This window comes from Amphibalanus amphitrite, unplaced genomic scaffold (assembly GCF_019059575.1).
Source record: "Amphibalanus amphitrite isolate SeventyFive unplaced genomic scaffold, NRLGWU_Aamphi_draft 000811F_arrow, whole genome shotgun sequence".
In the NCBI taxonomy this organism is placed as follows: Eukaryota; Metazoa; Arthropoda; class Thecostraca; order Balanomorpha; family Balanidae; genus Amphibalanus; species Amphibalanus amphitrite.
In genome coordinates this window covers 282684-299223 of record NW_024882305.1, presented here as the reverse complement: position 1 = coordinate 299223, position 16540 = coordinate 282684, and the positions used below count along the sequence as shown (strand labels likewise).

Here is a 16540-nt window from a genome sequence, read left to right as displayed (position 1 = left end):
AGAAGAAAACAACTGGCCCCAAGAACTTTAAATTATCAGTTAGCATGCACCTTTTCCTTGATATGTAGAGAATTTACCATTAATTGTTAGAGAAAATTGCATTTAAAATCTTCCACTTATGTTTTTTTCATCGTTTGCACAGTATGTTCTTTTAATAAGCTAGAAATACTAATTAGAAATAGTTCCCGCATCATCAAGAACAATAGGGAAGGCTTGAAGTGAATACAATAATCTAAACGGTTTTGTAAGCCATGTGAAGACACTTCTAAAATTGCCTGTAGAAATATTAAAGGCAAAAGTTCAACTTTTTCACAAGACGGATGGCTATAAACCTATTCAACGTGTGACAACTCAGCCGGTATTTCGTCGCCTACAGCCCAGCTTTCCCTAGTGACCGATAGAGGCGCTGCTATCGATGTCCGCCCGTGCCGCCTAACGCTCAGCCTTCCCTGTTCCATCAGAGCCCATCTCTGCCCGTTTCTCAGGGGTTCGGAGCCGTACGGCGCTGCCGGCTACAGCGGTCCTTTTTTCGGTGATGGCCGACAACCAGGACCTCCCGGGACAGACTGCATGCGACTGCCATCTGACGGTGACCCGGCCAACTGCTCGGCTCCCGATGTCGACATCAGCGCGATCCTAGGTGAGCATCAAGCACGCTCCCCGCCCCGGTCCTGAAAAGTGGCGTGAAATGCTACACCGTCCTTACACAACACGATGTTGATTGATAAAAACGGCTCTACCAGAAATCAAATACTACACCTAACACTTAATGAAAGTTCCTTATCCAACACAGATACCGTCATTTCATACACTATCATGTGCACAGATGCACAACATTACATAAGTGTGTTATAATTCTGTACACTTTCCCTCACATTTCCTTTGAACGGTAGTTAACACCACCAAAAGAACATTTTTCACGCCACTTCAATGTTTGCTGTGACTTGTGAGCATGTTGGTTCTATTTAACCGATCCAGTATGTCTAATGTTGGTTCACTGTGTTTTTATTTGCTAATGGATGACCCTATGCTGACGCATCGTTATATGCGGTGTGATATGTTGAACCACTGTTTGGTAGGGCCCAAACATACCCTCGCAGTGGTGGGATTAGTCGTTAGAATCACGTCATCTTGACGTCAATAAGAATAAAACGAACTTTCCACTACTGCAGAAAACCTGAGCGGTCGGCTCCTTGGTTGCCCCCCCCCCCCCCTCCCCACCAGTGCGAAGGTACTTAGTGAGGGCAATCGCAATGTCAATTATCGAGATGCATTTGAAATGAATCCTGTCGGCCACCAGACGGCACCTTGACCCGTTCCTGCCATCTGGTTGGCCGTCCGTATCTCACGTGGCCCAGTCCTGCCACTTGATTGGCTGTCCAGAGTCCACGTGATCCGGTCCCGCCACTTGATTGGCTGTCCGTAGCTCACGTGATCCGGTCCTACCACTTGATTGGCTGTCTGTAGCCCACGTGACCTGGTACTGCCGTATGATTTGTCATCCGGAGCTCACGTTATCTGCTCCTGCCATCTGATTTGCCATCCGAGGCCCACGTGACTTGTTCCCGCCATCTCATTGGCTGTCCGCGCCCACGTGACCCGATCCTGCCATCCGATTAGCCGTCTGGAGCCGTCTTCTCATCTGATTGGTCTTGCCGTAGCCCACGTGATCGACCGCGGTCGAGTCGTCTGATTGGCGGCCGGGAGCCCACGTGACCGCGGTCGTCGATGTGTGATACAGATTGGCTGCTCGCAGAACTCGGGCCAAGCCTGCAGGCGATGGAACAGAAGATGCTGACCGACCCGGGCGAGTGGAGCCCGCCGCCGCAGACCGGAGCGGAGGGGCTGCAGCCGTTCCTGCCGCAGCAGCAGCAGCAGCAGCAGCAGCAGCAGCAGCTGAAACTTCAGCAGCAGCAACACCAGCAGGAGCAGATGAAACTCCAACAGCAACAACAGATGAAACTACAACAGCAGATGGAGCTCCAGCAGCAGCAGCTGCAGCAACAACAGCTGCAGCAGCAGCAGCTGCAGCTGCCGCAGCAGCCGCCGCCGTTCCAGCCGCTGGCGGCTCCGGTGTTGCTTCAGCAGCCGCCGCATTACCGAACTTCCCGTGGCGGAGCTGTGTCGGGCGGTGCGTATCCGTGAGCGTTCTCGCCGCAGAGACAAACCACGAAGGGAACCAGTGCAAAGAGAACGCACCGCGCGCTGTGAAGGTGTCTGTTTCGCCCGCGGTGGACCCTAGGTCACCGAGTGGCGTTCGGGTTCGTTGAGAGCGTCGCAGTGAGCGGCTCTGATGTCGGCGCGTGGCGTTGTCAAACCTGCCTGGCGGGTCGCCGGGTATATCTTTCAATGTGATCGGCTTTCTATGCAGTGTTGTGATGAAGGGGAGGCCGCAGCGGCGGGGAAGTGGGCAACACTCTAAACCTGCCCGACGAGCAGGCGGTGCTACGGCGCCGGAATGTGCTACTGTGATCGGCTTTGAGTGTTGGAGTGAAGGACTGTTGGAATTTGGGTGTGGTAGGTTGGAATGTGGTATTTTGTTGGAAGTGTGTTGGAGTGTGGTATTTTGTTGGATGCTAGATTGTAGAAGTGTGTATTGGAATGCGGTAGTGTTGGATTGTGTGTGTGATCACTTACGAACCTGGATGTGCTAATATTATGTACACAGCGCTGCGCGGCGTCACGCTCGACGCTAAAGGGTACGGGACACTGCCGTCGTTAGTCAGTGGCCGGGCGAGCCGGGCCCAGCCGCGCCCCTAAACTCTTCTGCGCAGTGCCAGCCACTCGTGTACGGTGTGTTATTGTGGGCGCTGGGGAGGGGTCACACTGCTGTATAGCCAGTCCTACGTGTTTCATCCGTCGGCTCCAAATCAAAATGGCCACTGCGGGGTCAGGGTGAGAAGCTATCGATGTACAATTCGCTCATTCGTCCAAAAACTAGATAAAACGGACGCGACTTTTTGCAACGAGACGAATAAGACGGAAAAGAACCGTTCAAATTATCACAGCTTTTACTGAATTCGTGCCATTTATCGCGTTCGTCCCCAAGCTGCATTCAATTTCTTACGCCTTGCGACAAATCATCGTAGCTTAGGACACCTGACACTTTCTGCGCCCCGGCATATCATTGTCTCTAGGTCTGTCCGCAAAACGTTCGGCTTCACGGGTCCCCACTGACGCTCGTTCGGGTCAGTCATCCGGTCACGTGGATCTGCTTCTCACGATGTGTCCCCTGTTTGCCCCCACAAGTCTATGCATCACGACCCAGTCCTCTTTCAAGCAGTGAAAATGTCCTCTATGCAAGCAGTCAACACATAAATGTCCTTTATGCATCCCGCCCTTTCAGGCAGTAGCAACGCCTTTCAGTTCTATATTTAGACATCCACACATTTCAAAGAGTGGCATTTAGCCTCAATGCATTCAGTCCTTAGAAACGTACATACATGATCGTCCATGCATCCTCTCCTTTTCGGCATTGACATTTTCGCCTTGGCGGGTCAATCAATGGCATTGCTCTCTAATCTAATCCACTTTGCAACCAACAAAAGGCAGCACGTCAGCTATGCAACATTCCCTGAGCACTCCCTCACTCCACAACCAATACAAGAATGCTGCCAATGGGTCAAGGGTTATCGGTATTCGGTACCCTGGGAAAGGGCGCCACTACAGACGCCGAATTCGGGACTAGCCTGACACCGGGCTTGGGCATTGTTCGGGACGAATTCGATCGTGCTGCTACCGTTCTGGAAAGTACTGGGACTAGCCGGACGTGCTCGGACGTTCTTGAGACGTGCTTCAGACATACTCGAGACGTACTGGGGCTGTGCTCGATATAAAGCAATTCGGTGTCACCTTTCGCTGCCGCCTAGACTATACGCCCAGCAGCAAGAGCATCTCTAAGAAGTATCTTTTATATGTCTGGGCGGATCCAGAGAATGCGCCTGTGGGCTCGATGCTGCTCTCTGGGTTTCGGACAATCAAATGATGCCAATCGGATCGCTAGAACTAAGTTCAAAAATGTCAAAGTTTGTATATTTCTCCATGCTACATCGAGTCTTGCTAACGATAAGACCAAGAAACATTATGCAAAATTCATGACAATGAGTCTTCACACATTTTTGGACACGAATCTAGCGCATTATTTAGACTACGTTTTCATATTTAGAAGGGCCTAGCCCACTCTGGATTCGTCACTACATCTACCATCGCCAAACTAACTGCGCCACTTCTGACGCTCAAATGGAAATCAAAACGGTCGTGTGCCCGCCCTCTGCTGCCCCGAGCGCCTAGCGCCTCCAGTGTGCGGGTACGGGTGTTCTGTGCAGCGGGTACAGAGTATAAGGTACCCAGCGAGCGATGTACTGCGCTCTGCTTGTGTGTACCGCTTGATGTGTTTTCGCGCTCAACAAAGAATACAGCGCTGGATATGTGACTATGTGAGTGTGGTTGAGGTGTTTGTGTCGATGGCTTGGAAGTGAAAGAGAGAAACGGAGGAATGACACTCACAGAGAGACACACAGACAGGCAAACTAGACGGATATAGGTCCAGAACTAGCGGGAAGGTTATGGGAGACGGGAGGAGACGGAAGCACCAGACTACTTCGTATTCGCAGGGAGCACAACGTCCATATCTTACACTTTGAGGGCTGAAGCTGATTAAAGAACTGAGTGGTCGTCTGTAACAATTTAATGTAATTATTACAGCTACCCGCTAGCGTCTGTCGGAAGTTCACGGTCGGGTGGTATTACCTCACAGGCCACACCTGGTGCAATAACTCAGTTTATGGCGCATTGCGGCATTTAACCCTCCGCCGGCCGAGGGGGGGGGGGGGCGGGTGCCGCCCCCCCCCATAGGGTTTTTTCGCGATAGCTCCGAACACGCTGGTGATAGAGAGCTGAAACTTGGCATACCTGACCTTTGATCCAAGCCGGATCTTTTGACACCAACCGCATTTTTGGGTTAGGTCAGGTCACTGACCTATGACGTCATAAGTGAACCCCTGCACGGTCTTCAGATGTCGCAACTTCGCAACGCCCTCACTGCCAGAGGAGATGTCACAGGGAAATGAAACTTGCAGGATCTAGTATCCATTATGAGTCCCACAACTTGTATATCTCGGATTTTTCCTAAAGGTCATATGAGGTCAGTTCATTTTCGTGACCTCACCTTTATTAAGTCAATGGGGAAAAATGAAAACTGCTATTCTGGCGCCGGGAACGATCTCCAACTATCTCAAGCACACAGAATCGTGATTTTATGCACTCCTTGCAAGGTTAGATGCGTCACTTTTGCAATGTTGACCTTGCGTGACGTCATTTATGACGTCATCAAGGTCATATTAGTTTTTCGTCAATAACTCTTGATCAAATTGAGCTAGCGAGTCGGGAAAGCCACCAATGGACTCAGGAAGACCTGCCGAATCGAATGATATGCAACATGACCTCTTTCGACCAACTTCGTGACCTGGGGGTGCTGACCTGACCTTGACCTGAGGTCAACACCCCAAGTTGACCTGACCCGGACAAAAAGTATATCATTCGACGCGCCTGAGCGAGACGAACACGATGCTGCCTAAATCGGCGCTCTGCGGCCGTTTTTGCGAAGTTATTCACCAAAACCTGAACCGTACCTTGGGGCACTTGACCTGACCTCAGAGGTCACCGGTTGGCCTAGGATCTTAAAATCGGGTACCAATCTCTGCGTCTCGTAACGGCGCACACGCTCGTTTTTTCCGCGACGCGCTAGCTCCACCAGGGGCGAAACGGCGAGGGGGGCAGTGGCGGCGCCACGAATTTTCGCCAGTGGGGGCAAGCTTGAGACTGACCCGACTGTTGTTTGATAACGCCGATCTGCAAAATCCATTAGCACCTTGTCCCTAGATGTTGTCATTCAAAATTATTTTGGTTTCAGGTTTCATGCATAGGCGTATTGAGTTTAACCATTAACCCTCGCGGGCCCGGAAGGGGGGGGGCGTTTTTCGCCTCCCCCTGGCGAATATTTGCGATACCTCACAAACGCTTAGGGATAGAAAGACGAAACTTGCTGTACCTTATCCCCCATTAATTTGACATCTTTTGAAGCAAAAAATTTGGACCTAGCCTCCTTGATAATGTCTCAGGGCCGATTTTTCTAGACTTCTGCACGGCAAACTTCGGCGTCACAGACGTGAACTTCAACCAGCTGCCAAAAATTGAGTTTTAGAGATAAAGACAAATTACGAGCACGGTTGTGTAGCATTTGACCTAGAAAAAAATACTTAATTAACTTTGGTGACCTGAGGTCAGAGGTCAGGGCAACGACCCCGAGCTGGGGCTTTAGTTTCTTTATTCGCAAATAACTTCAACAAAAATGGTCTTGGAGCTACGGCAGTGATACCTTCGTATTAGTCTTGTCGGGACGCGTCGAATGACATATGTATTGTTTGGAAAAGGTCAAGTTTTATGTTGACCTCATGTGACCTCGAATGACATTTGGTTGATTGTTTACACATGGAAGGTCATTTGTGATGATTTCGTAGCCGCTGATCATGATTCTGGGCCTCTGGCATCCGTTTTGCTGTAAGCATTCATTTAGAGCCTCAGTATGGCAAAACATGTCTTAATTATCATGCCTGACTTGAATAGTGAAATAGCCTCTAGCAAGGACACTCTCTTGTGACTTTGACCTTGTAGCAGCCTTGTATCGTAAGCTAAAGCACAAATAAGGGTCCGCTAAGCTTGAAAACATATCAAAACATCTCGGAATTTAATATACAAGATATAAGAAAAAGTGCAAAGTTTATGGTCAATTTTGAGCATGATCGTGACCTTGAATTTGAATGTTATGCACATCATCGGAATCCACGGATTCTCTTCTTTTGTTCAACATCCCTTTTAGCCGATTTTATGCACCATGCCGTCCTCTGGAACACGTACTTTGAGACCACTACATAATTGCGGGTTTTTTGCCTTTGACCTTGAATTCTGACCTTGAAAACTGACCTGAGGTCAAAAAGTTTAGGTGCTTTAGAATCTTCTCATAGATACCTACTTTTTGTTTGGTACCATTTTTGCTTCCGTAGCTGCCTTATTAACCCTATTAGTGGCAGGGGGGTTGTTTTTATCCACCCCTCAGGTTTTTCGGGAATATCTCCGAAACCGCTGAAGCTACGATGCTGAAATTTTCTGACTTTTCCTTAAACTAAATTGGGCACATTCCCTGAAAATTTCAAGTTCATAACTTTACCAGGGGCGGCTCCAGAGCACTGGGAATTGGGGGGTCCTATTCGTGAAGCGAGTCATTTGGGCGAAGATCACGATGCTGCACCAGTTTTACGAACAGTGAATGAAAGGTATCATGTGATAACATATACAAAGTTATTGTGCATCCTCTTTTGACACGTTTTTGCTATAATAGGCGGATCCAGGCACTGGCGGATCCAGACTTGCGTTTTGGGGGGGGGGCCAACTCCTGCAAGTAACCAAACCTAGGGTACCCCCAAATCCTGTTTTCTCATCGGATTTAGGCCACTTATTTTTTCGTCACAGCCCTGAAACGATATTTTTTTTTAACTAAAAAAAAAAAATAGAAATGGTAGCCCACCCAACCCGAGCCTAAATATTACTTTGAAAACACTTCAAATCGCTTTTGTCGACCAATTAGCCCGCTCCGGGTCGGTGCGTCGCGGGCTGGGAGGTGTCGGTTGGACCCCCTGCCGTTCGGCCCCTGATTAAGCTAGAGCTCGCGGAAAAAAAAAAACAGGCGTGTTGCCCGTGAGTGACGAGACGAAGCCGATGATACCCGATTTTAAGGTCCTTGGTCATTGGTTGACCTTCCAGGGCGGTGTTTCACGGTCGTGCTGACAGCCGCTGACAGCGCATTCCGCGAGCTAAGGTCAGCCTTCGGTAGTGTTGTGGGTATAGGCTTGTTGATGTCTCCATTGAAACCAAAAGTGCCATCAGCGCTGGCAGCGGCTGGCAGCGTGCCGTGAAACACCGCCCAGGTCAGGTCACAGACCCAAAAGACGGGAAAATCAGGACCTGTCATAACCTCCTAAAGTAAGGCTGTAATACGTTTTTTTGTGCTGATCACAAATTTCATGTTAGTTTGGATCATAGATAATGTCTTCATGCGTTTAGACCATGTCGGGGCAGGTCAGGTCAGATCAACCAGTAGGAGTACTTATGGGCGTCCGTATAGCAGGTGTCCACTACCACTGGCAGCTACGTAACATGATACGAAGGCATCAAAACTGCTTCGTAAATGTTCAAATGGCTGCAAAATGCTAAATTCAAAATCAGCTAAACGAAACTATCCTAGAAACATGTTTAACTCGGAAAAGTGCACCGAGGTCATCAAAGGTCAATGACCTGACTTGACCGTAAGGTGACATTGGCATCCGCCCTAATGCGTGGGAGCAACACCATATCACATGTTTGAGCGTTTTAAACCACGAAAAGACTATAAAAGCGCGGATAATGTGAGCCGACATACGCCGAATCGCTATTCCGGCCAAACATGGCCTCCAACATGGCCAAACAGTCTCGAGAAATAGGCCACAAGTCAAAGTTCACTTGGGTCAGGGTCATGAAATTTTCAGACTTTGTCACCATGAGGGTACTAAAGTTTCGTCGCGATCGGCTTCATGATACCTTACACGATAACTTCACACGTCGATCGAGAGTTAAAGCATGGATGAAGGAGAACCAGGGGATGAAGGTTCTTTCATCCATCGTTAAAGTGTGCAATAAGAACTTCTTGGGTGAAGACAAGACCAACACTTTTATCAAGCTCACAGATTTTTAATGATACGGTATTTTCTCTCTACCTACTACGCCCTTCTCACATTCATTTTTCTTAAGTGTTTTTGGGGACAAAAAATATATGTTGTTCCCCTTTCAGGCTTGGGGGCATGACCCCGTGGCCCCCCTGGATTCGCTAGGCCGAAACTAACTAGGTCGTTTTCAAACGGTCTGATATTTCAGGTCATAGTTTGCAAACGGCCGGTGTTTTCAGGTAGTTTCATATGGCCTGACTGGGCCAGGCCGTTTGCAAACGGACCGAATTTTCATACGGCCTGTAACATATATTCAGATTTCGACATCTGTCGTAGCATCAAATGCTGATGTGGCGCACTCAAAAGCCGGAATTGGTCCTTGGATGCCGTAAGGACCCTTTTAAGAAATAAGTGACCCGACTGACCCTTAGAGATTGGCCTGAGCTGTGACCGAAATAAGTCTTTTACCGTTTCGCAGGAAGGGACAAAAAGGTCCCTCATATGCTTCTTGTACAATTACGAAACAAAACAAGTTTTTTTTTTCAACAACTCAGTGAGTTTTCCTGAAAAATTCATTGCGCATATTCCGTGAATGAAAAGTTGCCGGGTCATGTCAGGTCAGGCTGCCACAGCAAGTTTGTTAACTTGACAGCTCAATCGATATTTATGCAATAAGACCTTCTCGGGTGACGATAAGACATGACGACACTTTATGAAGGAAGCTAGTAAACCCGGTAGTTTCTCCATAGGCGCGGGAACCGGGGGGAGGGGGCAGTGGTGGCAGCTTGCCCCCCCCCCCCCAACTCTGGGGCCGTGCGGGCGGTGCCCCCACAACTTTCAGACAGAATACCGCTCCTTTTTGCAAATGCTTTCTTTTTTTGTTGAAAAAGCCAAGGGATGAAAAATAAGTGGCCTAAAACCGGCGAGAAAACTATATTTGGGGGATCCTAGGTTGATCTCTATCATGGTGTGACCTCCCCCCCCCCCGTCTAAAAGTAGTTCCCGCGCCCCTGGGTTTCTCTACGCTATTGAATCACGCTGCTGATTCTAGTAAGTATCTACTACACAACCTTCTCACATTAATTTTTCTTCGAGCGTTTTGGGGGGCCAAAAGATATGTTGGCCCCCTCTTTCAGGCTTTTTGGGCCCATGGCCCCGGTGGCCCCCTTGAATCCGCCAGTGGGGGCGGTGCCCCCACAACTTTCAAACGGAATACCGTCCTTTTTTGCAACTGTTTCTTTTTTTGTTGAAAAAGCCAAGGGATGAAAAATAAGTGGCCTAAAACCGGTGAGAAAACTAGATTTGGGGGGACCCTAGGTTGATCTCTATTATGGTGTGCTCCCCCAGTCTGAAAGTAGTTCCCGCGCCCCTGACTTTCTCTACGCTATTGAATCACGCTGCTGATTCTAGTAGGTATCTACTACGCAACCTTCTCACATTAATTTTTCTCCAAGCGTTTTGGGGGGGGCCAAAAGATATGTTGGCCCCCCCTTTCAGGCTTTGGGGGGGGGGCCATGGCCCCGGTGGCCCCCCCCCCCTGGATCCGCCAGTGGATCCAGGCGTCCAAAAAGGGGGGTTATTTTTTACCTCCCAACATAGGTGCCCTGACACCGCCTATGCATGACCAATACAATTTTAGTCGTTCTCTCATAAGAAAATTGTAACATAACAAGACCATTGCCACCCTTTTTAGAAACAGTACCAACAAAAACCTTATTTACTATACTTTTTGTGTACCCCCAATCTCAATGATCTGTATCCGCCTATGATTTTTGAAAATGCATATTTTTAGGATCCATGTGAATTCCTGGTTCATTCTCTATCGATCGGCAAAAGTTGCGTTAAGATTGGTTCAGAAACCTGGCCGTGATAAACAGTCTAAAATGTATCTGCAATTTGCCCGTTTTTACCCCCCTCTACCCCCCTATTGACATTTTTTAATTTTATTTTTTTAGAAATGTAGATCTCGTTGAGCCAAATCGAATGCCGTTTGAATTTTGAAAATCGGCCGGTTAGATCTCGAGATATCAAGGGGGGGGGGTCGTAAACAGCCCCCCTGCCACTAATATGGGTAGCCAGGAGCCTGCCACTAATAGGGTTAAAGGTAGACTGCCACCTTTTTTCCTCAAAACGGTTTTCACTAGAGCTGAGCCACCTATGTCCCAGACTGAAGTCGGTTTTCCGAAATTCGAACCCGTTTGCGAGAAATCGGAGACCAAAGTTCAGTTTGATGCCATTTTTTTAGTCCAAGAAAACCGACATCTCTACTGTTATCGATAACTTTGAAACATGAATTTTCTTATCTTTTGGTAAATATATGTCAAAACTTTGATTGTTTCGAGATCAGAGAAGAATTTTGGAGTGTCAAAATAAAAGTTAAACTTATATATTCAAAAGTTCATTTTTTCCAAAAAAGTGTGGGAAATGGGGTTTAACATGGGCCAGACCCATTCCAAATGAGCCATGATTTTTAAATGTTTTACGAACTTAAATGCAAAATAAATTAAACATGGCCAATTTCTTATGAAATCATATATTAGTAAATCATAAAATACCCTACTTTTTCAAATAAAATGTAATAATCTTATGACCTTGAAGTCTAGTGATGTGTAAACATTGTCGTTAGACATTAACCGATTGATAATTGTATGATAATCGACAATTTTTTTCGCGATTCACGTGATGATACTTTGTCAGGTGAATTCTAAAGTTTTGTTTTGTCCAGGGAATAAATCATAGGCCGATCTGAGAAAACTTTTTGAAGGTGGCAGTCTTCCTTTAACCCTATTCCTGGCGGGGGGGCCTCAGGAGCCCCCCCCCCCTGAGGTTTTTTGGTTATTTCTCCCAAACGCGTTGAGCTAGGAAGCTCAAATTTTCTGACTTTTCCTAAAAGGCTTCTACGCAACATGTCTGAAAATTTTGAGTTGATCTGACCTCAGGTCAGGTCACCAGAGGCGGTTTGGTGACCCTACCTCAGAAAAGTTTGCAATCACGCCAGAGCTAGAGTTTTTGACCGATCAATTTCTTCTCTTCAGGCTTTAGTTAGGGTACCAGTATGTGCAATTTGTATATCTCGGAATTTTGATATCGGTGACCTAAGGTCAGGTCAGTTTCGCGACCTCCCCATTATAAGTCAATGGGGGAAAATCAACTCCCTGTTTTTACCACTAAAACGGGTCGGAATGGCCCCATATACCATACATGACTTCATATACGATCAACCTTCACTACCTTGAGGTCTGTTTTGCTGTTGGGCAGCTGTGAGGTCATGTGACGTCATCAAAGGTCACCAAAGGTTTTTGGCCAATAACTCCGTACAGGAACAAGATACAGACGCGTGGATGGTCTCATTGTGTTCAGCTCGTCAAGACGCATCGAATGATATACATGATGACCTCGAAGTCACGTGACCTGAGGTCAACCTTTGACCTTGACCTTTCGAGGTCAACATATATATCATTCGATGCGGATTGACAAGAGGATCACGATGATGCCCTTAGTTTGTTCCTATCTTGACTAATTCGAAAGTTATTCGAGAAAAACTCTCTCCATATCTAGCGCCGCCATTTTGACTTTTTCGACCCCTGTGACGTCATCTTTGACCTGACCTGAAAATGACCTTAGTAAAAATTGTAGATCTTGACCGTGCGTATCCGATGCCGTTTACCGTTTGTCGCTGCGATGTGTAGTTTTTGAGATCTGAAGGGGGGGGGGCCGAATCGGCCCCCCGCCAGTTTCTTGTCCCGGCGGAGCCCGCCAGGAATAGGGTTAAACAGGGGGGAGGGCTACCCCGGGCTGCGGTACGGTTAGGATTACCCCCGGGCCCGGCCGAAATAAAACTATAAAACTTGATTGCGAGACACAAACCTGTGAAAACGTTATGTTGTTCGTTGAGATGTAAAATGGTGTGTTCCTCAAAACTATAGTCAGTACCTATTTCTCCTTTTCCCGTAGTACGTATATGTGCGATTCTCTCACATACGATTGATATAGGTACGAGAATAAGCTCCATTAGGGCGACCCACATACAATTCCAGATAACCCGGGATATACATACCTATCACATTTTGTCATACCTCTCTGAGCTCAGTCTCAGTCTAAGGGTTCCCAAAAGAGGGTGATCTCTTCTCTGGCCGACTTTGGTAAACTGCTTCTCAACCTCCTCGAGATCAAGCTCGAGGGCAGCCTTTTGGTGAATGAAAATGAGTAGGAGAATGAGTGGGAGTAGGAGATATGCGACAGATGGTCCGAGAACGAACGTTCTGCTGACACACTTGATACGAGGACTGTCAAAAACAGGCGTACTATTATAACCGCCTATAATGAATGTTGCCCTGGTCTTCTGTTTCCATACATCAGCCAAATTTTGTGGGGGCAAAAACATAGTCTTGCCCCCACGGCCTCCTGCCAGTGGGGGCAGTCTGCCCCCACTGCCCCCACGGTGGCGCCGCCCTTGGAGGGGGGGGGGGGTCGTACCCGCCCCCCCCCCTCGGCCGGCGCGTATGTAGAAAACCAATAGGTCCGGCGAGGGTTAAAACAACCGTCTTACAAAGGTAAATGACCATTCGCACTTCATTCATTCATTTATACATTCATTCCTTCATTTATATTCATTCATACCTACATCCACCAGTTCGCTCGTACCTATCTAGACCAAACAGGTGAAACGACATTTGAGTCTGGCGGCCGTCACTCACGCAGAGATCATAAGGTCAAACTCGTGGAGTGGGGTCATAATAAGCACTTAGCACCTTTACCTCATGCCTCAGCCGTTTGGAGTCTGAATAACTTTATAAAATACCGGGAACGTAACCTGCCACGCCGCCGCTCAGACGAGTACAAAGTTAGAACTTAGACTAAAGGTCGGCAGGTTCGCGCGCGGTAGGCGTCCGGTCTGATGAAATTTAGCTGTTCTTTGATCCATTATTACCCAACACCGGATACGAGAGGGCGCTCCCTCGGCTGGACTGTTCAATGTTCATGGTGCATACAATCGTAATGGCGACGTAACAGCGGGGCAGCCTGAACTATTACTGCCCCCCCCCCCGCCCCGCTTCCCCTTCCGGCTCTGCTGCAACTGCTCGATGCACCACCACTCACCAGGTCACTGTGCCCCCCTCGCCTGCCCCCGCACTTCATGTTCACTGTCCCCCCTCCCCCTTTCGGCCCCCGCCGCCTGCCCTCGACCCCTGCTGTCACTGTGCTCCTGCACTACCTGTTCACTGCACCCCCCCCCCCCCCCGCCCGCTGTCAATATATCGGCCGGCCTGGCCCCAACTCGAACCCCTGCCAACCGTGGTGAACGGAAGTTGAGCGCGGATGCACAGGGTAAATGCAGCCGGATCTATAGAATACGTTCCACTGCAGACAGCAGGCAGGTAAGGGCGCAGTGGCGTGCACGCTGCTCGAATGAAGTGCGGTACAAAGTGTATGGATAACAGTTGGTAATCATGGGTGCGGAGCTGCAAACGACTCTGTGGTATGGATGGTTCACAGCGAGCGGAGCCATTGAAGAATGTAGAAACTGTTCGCTGAAAGCACAGGTTACACATACCAGTTGACGAATGCGGCGACTTTTCGCTGGGTTCTGCGACAACTCACCACAGCAAAACTTCGCAGTAAGACCGCTTGTTGCATCGCCCAACAGCAAGAAAGCATGTCGAAGCCATGACCGTTGCCTCACCAGCCGTAATGCTAAAAGCTTCCCCACTCTGTGGTTGATATGATCCGAGCCGATTCGACCCAAATCCCAGCCACAAATCCAGTTCGTTCTATGTTAGAGCGATTTCAAACATCATCGGTCATTCCTCTCCGGCGGTCTCCGCTGCCGCGACCCCTCTGTCGATACTCAGAGCCCCATTGCAGCAGCGAGCAAAGTATACCTATCCGTCACAGCACCATCACTCAAATGGGAGCTGACGCCTGAATGGAAACCCACATCCGCCTAGCTTGATTACACCATGGGAAAATATAGATGCCAGCGTACTGCGGCCTTGTTGGGTTGGGTTATTTCAAAGCGGCGGGTCTAATCTACAAGTTCTCACCATTCTTTCGCGAACAGAACGGCTTGATACGAGCTATGCGATACTTTGACTTCCGCTTACATAGGTGTCAAGACCGTCATAACTGTCCAATTATGTCACGACTTTCACGAAAGGGCGTGAATTTTGCCACAACGACCGACTATCGAGCGAAATAATGTCCGTCGCCATCGTTATTATATGAGTTGAGCGCACACCACACCACATCGCTCGTTTCGAGGTACCTATGTCGACAACCGAACCGCATTCAAACTCGACACATTTCGCGGTTCGTTCGCGTTATCCCCAGCCAGTAAGCCGCTGAGTGCAAACGCCTCAACTCGTCACGTCTCTCTTTCATCGCTCGCGTCCGCCCAGACCACTAACGCATCAACTCGACACATCTATGTGCCATCGTCCCCGCTCACTCCCGCACTAAACCCGTTCGGCACTGTTGCAGTCGGAACCAGCCCGCGTTCGACGACCTCGCTTCTAACCCAACTTCACCAGTCTCTAAGCGCACGTCCCTCCCAGCATTGGACTCGGTGACCCCTCGGATCTAGGCACCGATCGCTGCCAGTTGAGTGACTTTTCCCGCTGCGCTCTGGGTGCGAGCCGCGTGCGGCCGCATTGCGCAATGTGCGTGTCCGTCAGTGCTGCGCGTGTAGAGAAGCCGACCGGATGGCTGACCCGGCGCGTCTGATTCTGCGGGAAAGGTGCTAACTAGGCACGTGCCTGCAGCGTCGAGCAGGGAGCAAAACAAGGTGCAATGTTGCACGGTTAAATGGAGGGGGTGCATCAGCTTGCTAGCGATGCAATGAATTAGCACGTTACCAGTGGTGTAACGGTAAACTAAAACTGACGGAAAACACGGGCAATGCTGACTGCATTGAACGCCAACGATAGATCAGATACTCTTAAAAGTCCTGGAGGCTGAAACGCAGCATAGGGAGACATTTAAATAGACGCAATTTATTACCGACTTATAAATCGATGTGTAGGTTTAGATCCTAAATTATGCAAAACGCATTGTTCTTCGGTAGTCTTCGACTCTCAAAGAACGAGCCATTTAATTTCCAGCTCAAACGTCGTTGCGCAAGAACGCCACCATTTCAAGCAGTTCAAACTTCCTGTCCCTTCTGTTAGCATAGGTAGAGGGACTTTGTGTAGGTACTTGCGACATATACCGATCAAATAGCACCAAGACGCAGTGCCTAATTAGACCATAAATGATATTTTAGGGTCAAATGCAAACACTTCAGTCAAATATCTAATACCGAGTACGGCCAATAATTTGACGGCGGCAGTGTCGGTTCTCTGTTGGATTGGCACGTTGAATGTTCTAGAGTCCCAGTGCCAGTCACGGCTGATAGCAAACTGCGCAGCCCACAACTGATTCGCTCGCTCCTATAAGTACAATGACGAAACGCAACAATACGCAACTTACATAAGCAACCAAATGTCTTGAAGAGATCCTCTCTACACGCATGCCAGTTGAAACATAGATTGAGCGGATACCAGCCCCACGACGCAGTAGTGTCTCGTTGATTGGTAAATAATTTTGGTAACTAAAGCTGGGGACGATAACCAGTTTACGCTTTGCCATGGGCCGACCAGCCAGCGCGAGCAGGAGGCACAGACCGGTTCGTGGGGTAGTGGCAGCAGCCAAGGACATACAACGAGACAGACTGATGGTTGAATAAATCGAAATAAACAGCGGGACAAACATTACCTGATGCTGCAAGCCACCCTTACTAGCGACCA

General features: G+C 48.7%; 1 protein-coding gene across 2 annotated transcripts in view; it reads left to right on the top strand.

The window, feature by feature from the left end:
- Positions 1-4432, top strand: part of LOC122366497 — a 33151-nt gene extending 28719 nt beyond the window's left edge. The window contains exons 9-10 of one of the 2 annotated variants that reach the window (XM_043338822.1): positions 486-640; positions 1757-4432. In XM_043338822.1, the coding sequence (XP_043194757.1) occupies positions 486-640; positions 1757-2145 (544 nt within the window). In that variant the 3' untranslated portion in view covers positions 2146-4432. Of the gene's footprint in view, positions 1-485; positions 641-1741 lie in introns of both variants that reach the window. The other variant, XM_043338821.1, reaches the window with a different exon arrangement.
- Positions 4433-16540: the final 12108 nt, after the last annotated feature.